Source organism: Tubulanus polymorphus, chromosome 2, assembly GCF_964204645.1.
Source record: "Tubulanus polymorphus chromosome 2, tnTubPoly1.2, whole genome shotgun sequence".
In the NCBI taxonomy this organism is placed as follows: Eukaryota; Metazoa; Nemertea; class Palaeonemertea; order Tubulaniformes; family Tubulanidae; genus Tubulanus; species Tubulanus polymorphus.
This window is the reverse complement of record NC_134026.1, coordinates 14093505-14111706: the sequence shown is the minus strand read 5'-3', so window position 1 is coordinate 14111706 and position 18202 is coordinate 14093505. Positions and strand designations below refer to the sequence as shown.

The window sequence follows — 18202 nt, the reverse complement described above, 5'->3', positions numbered from 1 at the left end:
CCAATTCTTCTTATGCTGATGGACACTTGGGGGTTCACATACATACGAAAGATCCAGGGGCCGGTTTCACAAAGCGTAATTAACCCTTAATTATGATTAAATCACTAATCATGAGTAAATTATCATGATTTAATCAAGTTAGGTGTTTCACAAAACGTAATCAACTTTAATTATAATTAAGTTAATTACAAAATTTAATTCTCCACTAGAGTGTAATTAAACCATTTAATCATCATTAGTTTATTATTAAAAACAAAAAGCTGCAGATATTATTCATGGAATTTGGTGTTTATTAATTGACGACGGCAATTCCTACACTTATTCAGTTTTTCAGATTGTTTGGCTCAAATATTGTTTGGATTTTTTGCCTTTTGTAAAAAAGGCATGTCAATACTCTAAATTCTATTGATTTATTTTCAAACGTCCTATGTTTTTGTCAGCACGACCACCACATACTTAGAAGTATTGAATTAATTGATTTTGTCAATACATATGATAGATTTCTGTCAGTAGAGTACATATCTATGGAGTTAGTGTTAAAAAGTGCTGCTCGGAAATAAACCCCATTTACGAGGATTTTATTTTGCTGACTGGAGGTGAGTTTCTATTTAAAAACTTTTGAGACATCTTGCTAAGTTTTTCCACTGGTTCCTGAGACCTTTCAGAGCAATCTTTAACTCCCAAAGGAGTGAATTTCTCTATTCCTCTAAACAAGGAAGGTTGTTGATGCTTGGACAGCAAATGGCTGTCTAAAGTTCCGCCATTTTGATACAGTTAAATTGTAATTAAGTTGCCTAATTATGTAATTAGTTAATTTTGTAATTAAACCCTTTCGTGAAACCGAATTTTAATCGTAATTAACTAATCATGATTAAGGAAATTTAATCATGATTTAGGTCCTAATTATAATTAAAGTTAATTATGCTTCGTGAAACCGGCCCCCAATTGATCATCGCGTCTTCAAAATTTCCCTCAAAAAACACAAAAATGTTTAATAAGTGCTGATTTTGGCAAACAACAATGGCTGCCAGTCGGCCATCTTGATTCTGACAGGACCAGTTTTTGGGCTGAAGATGTGTCTAGGGTAGATACATGTGTAATACAAATATCAAGACATAACATTGAAGTGTCTTAAAAACTTCCCAAAATAACTGGATTCCGTCTACGGATGGACGAACGGACGACGGACAAAAAGATAATGCAATAGCCCCGCTGTGATTAAAGTCCCAAGTGGGCTAAAAACAGTTGCTTGATTGGAATTTTCATTTCTTTGCATCCCTTTTACCAATAAACATGAATAAACTTTTTAAAAAAGTTACACCGCAAGGAATTGCTGCCCTCTAACAGGTATACAAGAAACTACATCATCAGTGAAGGTATTTTGGCGGAAAAATTGCCACTTGTTCTCTACATTAAAACAATCACTAGACCACGTAGCATATATAGAGCTAAATATAAGACACCATTTTTCATCTGTCGGTTAGCTGGATACTGAACAGTCAGGGTGCTGCTGGCAGTATCGATTTTCCAACAAACACCGCAGTAAGGAGTGCTGCAGGTGGTATTGATTTTCTAAACTAGCTAGCCAATGATGTCAGTAGCACATAGAGTAGACTCGAGAGAATGATTTATTCTATTCATCTTTGCAGAGATGAGAAAACCGACCTATAAAATCTGGTTTTTTTTTAGTTACATACGTGTAGCAGGCACTCGCGAGCACCTGAGACGCGAAGCTATTCCGGGGGAGGGGGGGTTGGGGGCCTTCCCCAGAGAAAATTCTAGAAATCAAAAGCGTTTTCCAAGCACTTAGAGCGATCTTGAACGACTACTATATTTTGGGAGGTAATGGCTATTTCCTATGTGCCACATCCTCATTCTATAACAATCGCATTACCGGTTGAGCCCTGAATTATTGCAGTTAAAATGCGCCGATGAATGCTCACTAAAACTCATGGCAGTGTATAATATCTGAAGTGAAGGTATTCGCCAAGAACGCGCATGGCAACAGTAGAAGCCTATTTACATTACTACTGTCGCCGCGCGCACGTGTCTGCCTCCGATTGATAAAATACATACATCATAGTAGATACAATGAATAGGGCCTATATTTTATGTACAGCAACCAACCGAAATGTGCCTTCAGAAATAATCTTGATCGGGCAAAAAAGTGCGGCCCTGATTGGCATGATGTCATAGACGTTAACCAATGCTAAAATAAAGGCAGGGCTGCCAACCTCTGAAAAGTGCTATCAAAAACATTTCTTTGAAATATGAAAGAAATGTTCAAATGACATGTTTGCCATATAGATATCTGCATGACCTTGAAACTGAAGAGGGAGTATTAGCATGATAAACTGTACAACTTTGCTTCAAATTGTGTCAATCATTTCTGGCCAATGAAGAATCTACTAACCAAAAATGATAAAAATTAGACCTCTCAACACCAAAAACAAATTTGGGGTAGTTTTGATAATAGTCTCCTCCAAAAATCATAGTTTTTTCATAGATTATGAAAAATATTGATTCCTCATCAGTAGAGTAGTTTTTGAATGAAAAATTCTTCCTAAACAAAAAAGTAGCTTTACACTGTGTGTACATACGTAATCAAGCCGAGATTATGATGGAAAGAGAACCACAAAAACAAGAAAATACTAATGAAATGGAATACAAAATTAGATTTCTAACACAACTTTTTTGTTGCTTGCGCTTCATCAGTTGCAGCACTCTTCATTCTTCCACGACTCGTTCAACAGACTATCATACAAGACACGAGCGCACTAGAAGGCAGCTCAAGAGGTATTGATTAAACTACGTGATGAATTCAGTAGAGTGATGGTTAATGCCAGGTACCATTTAGCCATCTAACGTTTTATGCACACAGCTGAGAAATCAATACAATTGTCGCAGAGTGAGTTGTGAACTTCGTCGGGATGGATTCTAGTTTTTTGTCGCCTTATAAAACGTAAACCATCATTAAACCTTAACAATGTTAACCATTCAGCGTCATTTTACAAACGACAACGGTAAATCGATGTGCAAAACGTCACAGGTCTATGTGTACACATACAAGCTATTTGGCAAAATATTATTGACGAAGATGTAGAAAGATGTAGAATGACTTCCTGTGATTATATAATGAGCTCTATTTGAACGTCGAAATGTTACATTGCATTGAATAACATTAGAAGACATATTGTAATAGTAAAGGATGTATGATTATATCAGAAGCGGCAGGCATAAATAGAAATGATAAGTAAATCGGATCATTCAGTCAAAATGGCGGATGTATACACGATTTGGAAGTCTGATATAAAAGTAAGACCCTGACATGGGGATGCCGGTGGAATGACAAAGCTATCTACAACCTGTGTAGGGCTGGCATGAATTTCATCGGCGGCTACAAGCAGTCAATATAACTAGTGGTCCAGGGACACCATGCCCACTTGGGAAGTGGTTTCAAATGCTCAACAATCTAACAATTTCAACATTCAACGCCCCCTGGTGACCATTTACAAAAACCAATGACCTTGAAACTCACCACAATCATAGAACATGTCAGCAGCTACGATTTTGTAATTGATTGTGATAACAAAATATGCCTCGTTACCAATTTAATATGGAAATACTAAGTCATTCTACTATTCAACGCCCCCTGGTGACCATATTCGAAACCCAATGACCTCGAAACTCACCACAATCATTGAACATGTCATGAACTACAACTTTGCAATTGATCATGGTAACAAAATATGCCTAGGTACCAATATAATAAGGAAATACTAAGTTATTCTACTATTCAACGCCCCCTGGTGACCATATAGAAAAACTTATGTCCTTAAAACTCGCAACAATCATAGATGATGTCATGAGCTACAACTTTCCAATTGATTGTGGTTACAAAATATGCTTAGGTATCAATATAATCTGCATAGGTACGAATATAATAAAGAAATGCTAAGATATTGTATTATTCAATGCCCCCTGGTGGCCATATACGAAATCCAATTACCTTGAAACTCACCACAATCATAGAACACATTATGAGCTACAACTTTCTAATTGATTGTGGTAGCAAAATACGCTTAGGTATCAATATAATGTGGAAAATCTTTTTCCCACTTACGAATGAGTACTGGTGACACCAAGATGGCCGCCAATTGCGTCATAATTGGCTGATGAAAAATACCTGTCTCAGGTATAAAACATCCCTTTCCAAAGAATACCCATAATATTGTTCTTTCGACCCCATTCCAACAGTTGTAATAAAGGGGTGTATCGAGTCATTACTACCTGTGTTAGTGTCCATAGTAAATAAATCGTTGGAGAGTGGGCAGTTTCCTACTGCTTTGAAATTTGCGATTGTGAAGCCACTTCTCAAAAAACCCTCAATGGACAAGGATGCCCGCGGGAGTTTCAGGCCTGTTTCTAACTTGAGCTATTTGTCCAAGCTAATCGAACGTGTTGCAGCTGTGCGTCTCATCACTCACATGACACTTAACGGTCTCTACGACCCGAACCAATCGGTGTATCGAAGAGGCCATAGTACTGAGTCGGTATTAATGAAAGTAACTGACCAGATTCTTACATCGTTGGACTCTGGCCATGAAGTGCTTCTAACGTTATTGGATTGAACCGCTGCTTATGATACCGTTGACCATACTATCATGCTTGAAAGGCTCCGAACGTGTATTGGAGTGAGTGATGTGGCATTGTGCTGGTTTGTATCCTATCTGCAGGGGAGAACTCTTTCACTCTACATCTCCGGTCAACTGTCGGAATCCGTTCCTCTCCAATTTGGTGTGCCGCAGGGATCAGTGCTAGGCCCTATATTGTTCACTGTCTACACCCTACCGCTGAGCAATGTGATGCGTGATCATTCCTTGGATTATCAACTGTTTGCTGATGATTATCAGCTTATTGATTCGGTTGCGCTCGGTGATCGCAGCGTGACATAATGGTGAAAAACATGGAGACCTGTATAACGGATATTAAATCATGGCTTACTGCTAATAAGCTCGCGCTGAACCCTCCAAAGACGGAGGCTGTTAATCTTGTGTCTACGAGAAAAGTTGGATGAGTGCCTGAGATTGAAGTAGACGGTGTTCCGATTACAACCTCTGAGTCTGTTAAGGACCTAGGGGCTTGGTTGGACCAGGGTATGACTATGCAGGAGCATATTAAACGTACTTGTAAAGCTGCTTACGCGTCTTTGTATAAAATTGGTCGCATACGCCGATTCTTGGACCAAAACAGCACTATAAAATTAGTTCATGCTTTCGTCCTGTCCCGTCTTGATTTTAACAATGGAATACTTTACGGACTACTAGCAAAAACATTAGCGCCTCTTCAGCGAGTACAAAATATGGCAGCCAGATTAGTGTGTCGTAAAAGGAAGTTTGATAGAATAAAACCTATTCTCATAGAACTCCATTGGCTGCCTGTCCAGGCTAGAATCGAGTTTAAGATCTTGTCAACCGTAAACCGTTGTATCCATGGATCTGCTCCAGTTTACTTGTCAAATCTGCTACGTAGGGTAGAGGGGCGCACTCGTTCTTCTACCAGCTTTGCTTTACACGTTCCTCGTTCTAAATCCAAATATGGCGACCGTGCCTTTTCTAGCTGTGCAACCTACCTTTGGAATAGACTACCCATTTCCATTCGTTCCACAGTTGACGAAGGATCTTTTCGCAACGCTCTAAAGACATACCTGTTTTTGCAGTATTTCCAGGAGATAGCGCTTTGAGCATGGGATACTGCGGAAAAGCGCTTTAAAAGAACTTTTTATTATTATTATTATTATTATTATTATTATTATTATTATTACCCATCACAAATTGTAATGAGAAATGGCAAACCAGTAGGAAGCTACAGGATTTTTGGGCACTAAAAAGGTCATAGGACAGCCATCTTGAATCCGATCGACCCAATTTTTGTTATGTTGATCTTGATTCTGACAGGGCCAGTTTTTGGGCTGAAGATGTGTCTAGGGTAGATACATGTGTAACCCAAATATCAAGACGTTACCTTGAAGCGTCTTCAAAACTTCCCAAAATAACTGGATTCCGTCTACGGACGGACGACCGACGAAAAGTGAACGCAATAGCCCGCTGGGACTAAAGTCCCAAGTGGGCTAAAAATGTGTAAACATATAATTTCAATATTCAAATGTTTTAGAAAATATGTTCGATATAAGGGGTATGCGGGTTTCATGAGATTAGCAATTTATAATAACATAGCTGTCATATACGGCTCCGTGTCCTCTGATAGCATGTGTATTAGCTGACAATTCAAATCAATTCTTAATTGAACCTTATTACATATAAAATTCCCAAATTCAATAAAGTTACAAATTTTAAAATAAGAAAATACAACATAAAAGACACATGCGTAATTCATACAGAATAACATAAACAAGTTATCTTAAATGACAATAATGTCTACTTCAACCCAGACTCAAGAGGATAATTCAATTCAATTCAATTCAAGTACTTCATTGACACTAATAAATTTTACAATAAAACATTTTAGTGACACGTCAACAAAGTTAAACAAGACAAAGAAATGGTTAAAATGATGACAAATTATAAAACATATTAAACATGTGAAAAGATATACCGGATAAAACATGAAAAAGTTGACCGGATGTGTTCAAAGATGGCAGCACAGTAGATTGACCCCAGTAGATTTATTTAAATCCCTGACGCCATCCTGATATCGGCAATGGAACTAATTGAATTACTGACTAAAATACAAATTTCATGGTCATTGTTGCTCATGCTCATTAAAAATATAAATAGTTCATGGTCAGATATTAGGTCAATATCCACGAATTCGCCGCGAAGCATTTCGAATAGGGTATTTCTTACACGAGTATAAAGTGGACAGAACAACAGAAAGTGTTTTTCATCCTCGACCATATTCAAATTTCAATATTTGCAAAAGCATTATATCAAGTGATAGCCAAACTGGGGACTGGCCGGGCCGGGCTGGCTAGGCCACACAATATGCTCCAAAGTCATGATGAAGCAGACATCAGGGCTCTTTCCTCAACCATGGAGGCAATGAAGTTGCAGACCAGCTTAGATGCAAAAGTGAATGAAGTCGGTCGCAAGTTATCAATTATCGACAATTTTCAATGAACAAGAGGTCCATGGACCTTGAGACTTCGTCGAGATAATCGAAGTTCCAGTTTGGGAAAAAGACAGGTCCTGCCTCGCCCGGCAGGCTGGATCAATGTTTCTTAAATATATCAATTACACTTACATGTATAACAAATATATATGTCACCACTTGTGCTGAAATGTAATTTAGAATTCAATAATGTCTTAATTTTAAAATATGCTTGTTTTCTGGGGATATTTTCTGACAGTTCCACATGAGCTAAAACTTTTCGCTGGTAATTCCTTTTGAGGTTTATGTTTGATGCTCTATCCAACCACTCCAGTTTCAAACTGCATATCAGTGAAGCAGATGAATAACAGACACAGCAAAAACTTCACAGAGAAGACGAAAAATGGTTGTCCAACTTATTCAAACTTTATTGAAAGCATTTTCAAAAATATTGCAATATTAAATCTCTCAATGAAAAATTTCATAAAGTCCTGATTATAACACATAATTTGTCATTACAAACACAGTTAATAATGTAACGATATAACAAATTTCAGCAATAATACTTAAAGACCTGTTTAAAAGTTTTAAAAAATCACCAAGACTGTCATTGCTATTAGGACTTAAAGGTTATCACTAGCAAAGTATGAATAAGCTTGGACATTTAACTAACTTGTACAACAAATTCTATGGTCCCAAAATAAACCTTGAACCATGCTCTTTATTTTCTAGATTTGAAGTGAAGATATGTGGCTGAATAAAACATGTGATTAGATCAAAATCGACCTGATTCTCGATATTTTTGAAAATGCAAAACAGTTTGATTGCAAACAAGTTGTTGACGAGCAGTGAGTCCATTGAGCCTTGAATTGTATTAACTTCAACTTTTGTTTAAATGTGCAGTCTGAGCGAAATTCAATGTCCGATCTATCACTACTGCACGTGCTGGTACCACTAGATTGTTTCATATAAGAATTGTCTTAATCCAGTGGCGTATCGATTTTGAAGCTATTCCGGTGTTTGCTGTAGTATAGACAAATAGAAACCGAATAGGGATTGTACGTATCATTCAACATCCATTTTACAAATCTGAAACAATAGAAATGTACCAATTTAGTTTCTGCCTAATCAAAACAGAAATAAAAAGTATTCAATACACTGTCAGGGCTTGTCAAGTTAGGATATCTATTAGGCCAGCCATGGAAAACCCTACGATCTTGTTACCGTTGGCATTGGTTGCGGAAAAACGACTGTCACAATAACTTGCCCTCCGTCCCATATTGAAATGACAGAAATACTGAAAAAAAATTGCCCATGGGCAAAGTGTGGTTTACCTTGAAAGCTGGAATAAGGGCATTGCTTGAAAAATCTTTTTAATTCATGATTTCAAAGTTCCACAAGTTTATATTGTATTTTATTTTTCTTAAAGAATTATTTTGTAGTCAAACAAGACCAAAGATATACATTTGGTTACGGTCCACGTCCAAAATTCTGTAGTGTACAGGTAGGCGTGGCAGGGAAACTATTTAATATTTAAAAAAAAAATATGTTTCACAATACGAAAAAATATTCAAATAAGGCCATCCCAAAATAATTGTCTGTTTGCCGTAACACCAACTCAACTTTTCAGGATGAGTCAGTAGGTAAGTAGAATTGCTAAATTTTTGGGCAAAAAAAAAAAAAAATTTATCACCTTTTTTACATGGAAACAATACCGCAGAAATCATCTAAGTTGTGCACGGGAAATTTGTCTAAAAGCGTAGATTTCGAGAATTATTCAAAAATTATAACTTCATCCAGCGCGTCATTTCTTGTGTTAAAAATGAAACAGTAATGTGTGTGCTTTTACGTTACCAGCTTTAATATAGTCACTATGAGAATGAATGGCAGATTGTTGGAACACTGCCAGTTTCCTGGAAAACTTCAATTAGGCCACATGTCAAGGCATGTTTTCACACTTGAATTCAAACATATGTAGCTCATACGTCGGCAGTGGTAATTTTCGTTTTATAGCGCTATTTTTCGTTTTAATGCGGCAATAAAACGAAAAAGTTCGTTTTATCGGCGATAAAACGACTTTTTCTCGTTTTATCACGCAATAAAACAACTTTTTCTCGTTTTATTGCCAATAAAATGACTTTTTCTTGTTTTAACGCGGTAATTTCTCGTTTTAACATGGTAATTTTCGTTTTATTGCATGAAAAACGACTTTTAGCCGTCTTTAAAAAAAATGTGCACCATTTGTGATTTTTTTTACATGGCCCGAATCAGCCACCATAGCTATTAGATCGTTTTAAATCCTGGAATTTACGACTGCAATATTCAGACCTCGACCTATACTTGTAGTTTGCTGCTTAATATTTTCAGATCACAAGAAATTACAATTTATTACAAATTCTATCAAACAGAAAACACAGCGCTCATCCTCAGCCTATTTTCATGTCAAACATGCACGCGCTAAAATAAAATAGTTGTGTACTGTACGAGCTTGTGTGTCGTGTAGCACTCCGCGCGCAAGTGGAGGCCTCGTGTAAGAGAATGTTCGCTTACACTTCAATGTCAATCAAAACAATCACCGGGTATTAAAATGAAACAATAACTATAGCGGATGTGTGAACTGATTACATCCTCACCAGCAATGAGAATTTGAAATTCGCACATGAACGGCACCTAGTCCAATGAAACGTACGCCATTCTATGGCTTTCCCATAATTATTTCAGTAGCGCCGGAATTCCCCGTATATCCCAAAAACAGCCAATCCCACTCGCTCGTAGAGACGACGCCCCCCAACCAAGGTCATTGCGAGACCAAGAGCTAAGAATTTTCCCGCCAAAAATTTTTTCGTAGAATTTTAACTCAGTTGACCATGTCATCGACGGAGGATCGCCATGTCTTCAATCGCATCGATTATACGTCGTTTAATACGAGAACCAATGAAACGAATGCTCACATAAAAACGTACCGCAATTTTACATGAATTGGCTCAATGCCAACATCATATTGCTGACAAAGGTAAACCAAAAAACCCACCTAAGCAGAATCCAGAAGCAGAGATTGAGGACAATGAATCTGAAAAACTAGGGGTCCAGGGACACCATGCCCACTTGGGAAGTGGTTTCAAATGCTCAACAATCTAACAATTTCAATATTCAACGCCCCCTGGTGACCATTCACAAAAACCAATGACCTTAAAACTCACCACAATCATAGAACATGTCAGCTGCTACGGTTTTGTAATTGATTGTGATAACAAAATATGCCGCGTTACCAATTTAATATGGAAATACTAAGTCATTCTACTATTCAACGCCCCCTGGTGACCATATTCAAAACCCAATGACCTCGAAACTCACCACAATCATAGAACATGTCATGAACTACAACTTTGCAATTGATCATGGTAACAAAATATGCCTAGGTACCAATATAATAACGAAATACTAAGTTATTCTACTATTCAACGCCCCCTGGTGACCATATAGAAAAACTTATGTCCTTAAAACTCGCAACAATCATAGATGATGTCATGAGCTACAACTTTCCAATTGATTGTGGTTACAAAATATTCATAGGTACGAATATAATAAAGAAATGCTAAGATATTGTATTATTCAACGCCCCTTGGTGGCCATATGCGAATTCCAATTACCTATAAACTCACCACAATCATAGAACACGTTATGAGCTACAACTTTCTAATTGATTGTGGTAGCAAAATACGCTTAGGTATCAATATAATGTGGAAAAACTTTCCCACTTACGAATGAGTACTGGTGACACCAAGATGGCCGCCAATTGCGTCATAATTGGCCGATGAAAAATACCTGTCTCAGGTATAAAATATCCCTTTCCAAAGAACACCCATCACAAATTGTAATGAGAAATGGCAAACCAGTAGGAAGCTACAGGACTCAGAATTCGGGCCAAAATTAACATTTTTGGGCACTTAAAAGGTCATAGGACGGCCATCTTGAGTCCGACCGACCCAATTTTTGTTATGTTGATGAGCCCTGGGGGGATTCACATATATCCGAAAGATCAAGGTAATTGATCAAAGCGTCTTCAAAATTTCCCTCAAAAAGTTCAAAAATGTGTAAAAAGTGCTGATTTTGGCAAAAACAATGGCTGCCAGTCGGCCATCTTGATTCTGACAGGGCCAGTTTTTGGGCTGAAGATGTGTCTAGGGTAGATACATGTGTAACCCAAATATCAAGACGTTACCTTGATGCATCTTCAAAACTTCCCAAAATAACTGGATTCCGTCTACGGACTGGTGAACAACAATGGCTGCCAGTCGGCCATCTTGATTCTGACAGGGCCAGTTTTTGGTCTGAAGATGTGTCTAGGGTAGATACATGTGTAACCCAAATATCAAGACGTTACCTTGAAGCATCTTCAAAACTTCCCAAAATAACTGGATTCTGTCTACGGACGGACGGACAAACGGACGAACGGACGACGGACGAAAAGTGAACGCAATAGCCTGCTGGGACTAAAGTCCCAAGTGGGCTAAAAATGGAAATATTTCACACTTTATGGTTACGTAAGCCCATACACGGCTGAGAGCAGATCGTCTCCCAGGCGAAATAAATTAAGTTGAAATTTTAATTTGATGATTAATAATTATTAGAAGGGCACACAAATGCGGTTGAAAATAAATCACATGCAGCTAAAAATTACGCGAACTTTGATACTTTGTCACTAGAAATCGACAGAAAACACCACCGTAGTCAGGTTGTTTAATTTAGTTTTCGGCGTGAGAATTTTGCGTGCTTAAGACACTGACAGAATAGATCAAAGTCAGAATTCCATCAACATTGGAGCCAGCATTGCCATAATTAACTGGATCCTCACACTACATTAGATAATTGTACCATGCTCAGCAAAAAACATGAACTTCACTTACCCAAGACGTCAAAATGGCGTGTATCCCTTGTGCAATTTCTCGTTCAGCTAAACTGGTGGTTTGGGGAATACCCCAGCTGCTAAGGGTATTCCCTCAATAACCAATCAGAGCGCAGCTTTCTCACAATGGCGTCACAAGCGCGATCACGCAGGCCAACCTACCCGGTGAAGAGCAGTGATTAGCTGAAAGAGCCCACGTGATCTCCGCAGATTGAGGTATTTATTTTCCGGATGGAACATATATTCACGAAAAAAAACCGAACTTTGACTGCTAATTAATGCGTAACTGGAACGTTTCACAGTTTCATCTTCTCAACGTTTTATCTTTGTTTGGTAATGTTTTGAATGGCACTAATCGCATAACAAAAGTGTACGGTACAAAAGACGAGTTTACATGCACGGCATTTTGTGAGAAAGTTATTACTGGAAAGGTCCCCAGACCCATTATGAAGATTTCGAGTCGACAAAGTCAACTAGGGGTCCAGGGACACCATGCCCACTTGGGAAGTGGTTCCAAATGCTCAACAATCTAACAATTTCAATATTCAACGCCCCCTGGTGACCATATACAGAATCCAATGACCTTGAAACTCACCGCAATCATAGAACATGTCAGCAGCTACGATTTTGTAATTGATTGTGATAAAAAAATATGCCTCGTTACCACTTTAATATGGAAATACTAAGTTATTCTACTATTCAGCGCCCCCTGGTGACCATATTCAAAACCCAATGACCTTGAAATTCACCACAATCATAGAACATGTCACGAACTATAACTTTGTAATTGATCATGGTAACAAAATATGCCTAGGTACCAATATAATAAGGAAATACTAAGTTATTCTACTATTCAACGCCCCCTGGTGACCATATAGAATAACTAATGGCCTTAAAACTTGCCACAATCATAGATGATGTCATGAGCTACAACTTTGCAATTGATTGTGGTTACAAAATATGCATTGATATGAATATAATATAGAAATACTAAGATATTGCATTATTCAACGCCCCCTGGTGGCCATATACAAAAACCAATGACCTTGAAACTCACCACAATCATAGAACACGTTATGAGCTACAACTTTCAAAATGATTGTGGTAACAAACGCTTAGGTATCAATATAATGTGGAAAAACTTTTTCCCACTTACGAATGAGTACTGCTGACACCAAGATGGCCGCCAATTGCGTCATAATTGGCTGATGAAAAATACCTGTCTCAGGTATAAAACATCCCTTTCCAAAGAATACCCATCACAAATTGCAATGAGAAATGATAAACCAGTAGGAAGCTACAGGACTCAGAATTTGGGCCAAAACTAACATTTTTGGGCACTAAAAAGGTCATAGGACGGCCATCTTGTGTCCGATCGACCCAATTTTTGTTATGCTGATGGGCCCTGGGGGATTCACATATATCCGAAAGATCAAGGTAATTGATCAAAGAGTCTTCAAAATTTCGCTCAAAAAGTTCAAAAATGTGTAAAAAGTGCTGATTTTGGCGAACAACAATGGCTGCCAGTCGGCCATCTTGAATCTGACAGGGCCAGTTTTTGGGCTGAAGATGTGTCTAGGGTAGATACCGTAAAAACCGGCGTATAAGTCTACGCGGCGTATAAGTCGAGGTCGATTTTTAGACCTACATTTCATGATTTTAACATATATCCGGCTTATAAGTCGAGTCCCTTCTCTTAGAAGAATAATTACTAGTATCATTGTATTGAATAGTTTGTTTTGATAAGGATGTGTGCCTTCACGCACGCCGCCACGCGTCAGCCCGATTGCTGCTGTGTGTTAATCAACAGACTGTTACACACACTCAGGTATAGTACACTACCATATAGTGATACAGTAGTGTGAGTCACACGCTATATATAGCCTAATGTATTAAGCGCTGCTATGAGCGCGCATATATGAATACATCGTTTTAAATGAAGCTGTGTCAAAATGAAAGAAGTTTTTTTCATTAAATAACTTTATTTATCATAAATAATTATTCAAACTGTTATAGCAGTAAGAAGATGAACACTGTCTTTTTTGTCTGGTAGAATCAATATTTCTTGTGACCTGAAAATACTTCGTAGAAAACTGTACTCGGCGTATAAGTCGAGGTCAATAATTTAGTGGTAAAATCAAGGGTTAAAAACTCGACTTATACGCCGGTTTTTACGGTACATGTGTAACCCAAATATCAAGATATTACCTTGAAGCGTCTTCAAAACTTCCCAAAATAACTGGATTCCGTCTACGGACGGACGACCGACGAAAAGTGAACGCAATAGCCCGCTGGGACTAAAGTCCCAAGTGGGCTAAAAATCAGTAACTTTAAGCCTAAAAAGCTTACTTTCTTTTGATCAAAATGTTAATAGTTTGGGCCTGAATTAGAGCCGCTTTTCCAATGAGATGCCATAGGCCCTATTGGTTTCTCTGACTCCACAGTTGTGCTAACTACCGCAGGAATTAACCCTTTCAATACCACAGTGTCTCCCCTGCTGTACCAGAGGGAATTTAGGGGTTTATAGGGGTATATTTGAGGCTTCATGGAATAGTTACCAAGGTATCTGACACAGAAAAATTATATAGCATGTTGTTGATAACTTTTGTGCCAACAAAGTAGACATAAATAATGTGGGTCAAGGTCACATTCTCCAAGATGGCCACCATGAAAACTTCACGAAAAAGTTTCAGATAAACTGCTGACTCCCAGCAAAATGCACTGATCTATTCAATTCCAACTGAAATTGTATGCCATATATCCTTACTTTATGTAGTAAAAATTTCAATAGCACAACTAAAAGATTTATTTTTCCACTAATTTACCAACTTTTCCACCAATATGTCGGAAGGCCGGATGTAAGGGGTTTCATTGGGGTATAATTTCAGGCCTCAGAAAATTGTAACCTATGTATTTGACACTGATATATTGTATACCAGGGTGTAGTCAGTAACCTGTCTGTGGTTTAGTTTCAAGATCGGATATTTTCACAAACCACAGTCAGGAATGGGAAGGTCATTTTTGTATGCAATCTTCGTCAGCCAATTTGACTGACGAGTAATTTGCCTGGCATTTCATTGTCTCCTAAGATATCCATCTAATTTTTGTTGTAATCGACGCACAACAGTTTCTTATTTTTTCTGATACCTATAACACCTCACCTGACGATCTTAATCCATGTGCAAATCGGCCGTAAAGTGAGAGTAAATTTCCGTTGAGTCAACAGCTGCCATTTTGAAAATTACTGGAGGTGCTGGCACCTGTGGACTGAGGCCAGGACAACAGCACAAACTAATAAAGCGAAACGACGAAATTGAAAAAAATTAAGAAATCAACACTTATTTACATTTTTCTTTTACCAGAATTTATTATTTCATTATTTATTTTGGAAAACACGAAGTTTTGAAATATAAGTTGGAAAACCATCAAAAATAAAAATTGTCGTTTCGTCTTGGAAGTTTTATATAAATCCTTGTAGGTCCCCTTGTCTTATCATGCCACATGTGCAATACAGAGAAATGGCGGCCAATGGCGAAATTTGTGGAGAAATTAATTAATTTCTCAAAATAATGTTGATTAATCACTCGAAACATACATAAAATTGGATTATTTCGAAGTATGTGTGTTAGTTTGTGAATTAAGCCATTAATCGTGGACTGAAGTGAATAGAAAGTATATTTTTGAAGTGTTACTTTTTTCAACCGTGTTTTGGTCCTTGTCATCCCTAACGTTGGTATAAGCCCATCCGATTATAAAAAGCTTGCCACCAACGATTAGGTAACTAACTAACCAGGGTGTTGATAACCTTTGGGCTTACAAATAAGACAAATAATTTGGATATATGTGACCTTGAGGATGGACAGTTTCTGGTTCTTCATTATTGTTATTGGTGTCCGTTGCCATGACAACCGTATCAACAGGGTCTAAAAAAATTGATTTCATTTTTCACTGATTTCATTTTCATCAGCAAAATCATTGCCGGCACTATAAACCTATTTTCTGACTAAGTCTCATCATCTGAACTGCTGCTGTCATATTCGTTGTCACTCTCAATTTGTTCACTACCAAATTCCAAGTGACCCGCATCACTGTCAGCATCATATACGAGCTGCTGAACCGTTTCATCCAGCCAAATTGTTTTTTCCTGGCCCTTGCCATCTTGGATTTTATGCAGATGGCAGCACCAGCTGATACTGATAGATATGCCCTTCTAGAAGAAGGGTTAAGTGATACTGTATCACATACAGTACGGGTATGCTAGCTTGTCAATTTGTACCGTATGCCATATGGTAGTGGTATTGTAAGGGTTAAGAAAATGGAATTAAAGGTCAGAAATCCGTGTATGGTCAGAAGGTTTTCATCCATGATAAGCCCAAAGATCAAAACAATCCATTGAAGCGTCTTCAAAACTTCCCAAAATGACTGGATTCCCTATAAGGACAAACAGACGCCAGGTGAACGCAAAAGCCTGCTGGGAGGAAAGTCCCAAGTGGACTAAAAATGGGAGAATGTCCAGAACATACCTTCACAACCATCTAATGTTAAGTTACTGAGAATGATGTGACAAAAATCTGACATATTTTTACAAGTCGCCCTCTGGTGGCTCCACCGGTTGTCTGATAAAAAATTGCTCAATAGAAAGCAATGGGGTAGGTAGCAAGGAGAACAAGTGGACCATGTTTCATGAAAACATCCCTTAAGGTTATGGAGGAAGATGTGACACAAATAAAAGTTGACGCCGGACAGCTCATCCCCTCAGGGTTTTCTGCAAAGTAGCTGAAAACTAATTCCAAAGAACACTTACATGTCGACATGAACTGGAATGTAGCAAGCGCTAGCTGAGGTGACATCTGCTCCCATTTCTCACATCCAGGTGCATTAAATTCGGTGAAGTCCTGCTTTTTTGTTGTGCGAGGTTTTTTGTTTAAATTATCAGCTGAAACAAATTGTAAGATCTTTGTTTTTGAATTTTTAAACGTCGGCATATGGTCTGCATTTGCTAAATTAGCAAAATAAAATCAATACATGCAAAGTAAAGGGGAACCAGTCTACATTGTTTCACGATTCCGTGATCTTAGTGTAGAATTAGCGCTGGTCTCACAATAAAAATGGCTGCCGACACGTAAATTGGCCCGTGATCGGACAGCCTCAGATTGCAACTGATTGAGCCTGCTTGCATGAAATATTCTAAAAATTTTCTGGGGTGGGAACCCCTTTCTATTCCTAGAAACAAACTTCCCCAAAAACGTCTGTGGAGGTATCGCAACAGCTCTGTGTCAGACCAATACGGACTGGAACTTATGCCATTCCACTAGACAGTTTATAAACCCATAAAGAATATAATAAAATTGACACACCGATGAGATCTGGTTTCACATATATTTTAAGCATAAGAAAATATAAGATTTTTTTATCTTTCTAGTATCCGTTTTTTGTTAGGGCAGGTAGCGGAAATAAAAAAAAATAATTCTTTTTTTTTTATTCTAGAAAACCGAGCATTCTCGACGGCGGATCAGAAATCCAAGAAATTTTTTTTTAAAGCGCCTTAACGATAACATTAATTACAACAAAATAAGAACATTATCAAGTTTCTAAATGAGTTGTTTGTATTTTTTTCGTCATTTGTCCTTTTTATCAAAATAAATTTCATATACATTTGCAATTGCCTTGGGGTGTTCTAGGAACCGTCAACCAAGATAGCTCCAAGTATTTATCTTCACAGTATCAAACTAATTTAAAGGTTTACTGCAATTTAAAGGAAGGGATGATATGTGGCCTTATGGTTTGTCATGCTGGTTTTTCTAATGGTTTGTACCAAATGCAGAACTAATTTTTAAGAGGATCAAAGATGGGACATTACCACGTTGAAATGAATGCTGAAAACTTCAAAAAATAGTTCACTGAAAAACTTCTACCAAACATTCCAAACATTCCGCCCAATTTGATTATTGTTATTGACAATGCCAAGTACCACAGTGGTGTTTTGGATAAAGCACAAATGAAATGCACCAATAAAGCGCCAACGAATCAGACTCTTCAGAATCAAGTTATTTAGAATCTAAAGTATCAAATGGAGATGACAATAGTGAAAGAGACACATGTAGCAAAATGAGGAGAGCCTAGCGACATCACTAAGTGAATCAGAAGTATCAAAAAAATTATATTGTATGGATTATCCTAATTTTT

General features: G+C 37.8%; 1 protein-coding gene across 1 annotated transcript in view; it reads right to left on the bottom strand.

Annotated features, from left to right (window-relative positions):
* LOC141899503 (metal transporter CNNM4-like) overlaps positions 1–18202 on the bottom strand; it is a 50598-nt gene that overhangs the window by 12054 nt on the left and 20342 nt on the right. The window contains exon 3 of the mRNA XM_074785861.1: positions 16821–16952. Within this exon, the coding sequence (XP_074641962.1) occupies positions 16821–16952 (132 nt within the window). The remainder of the gene's footprint in view (positions 1–16820; positions 16953–18202) is intronic.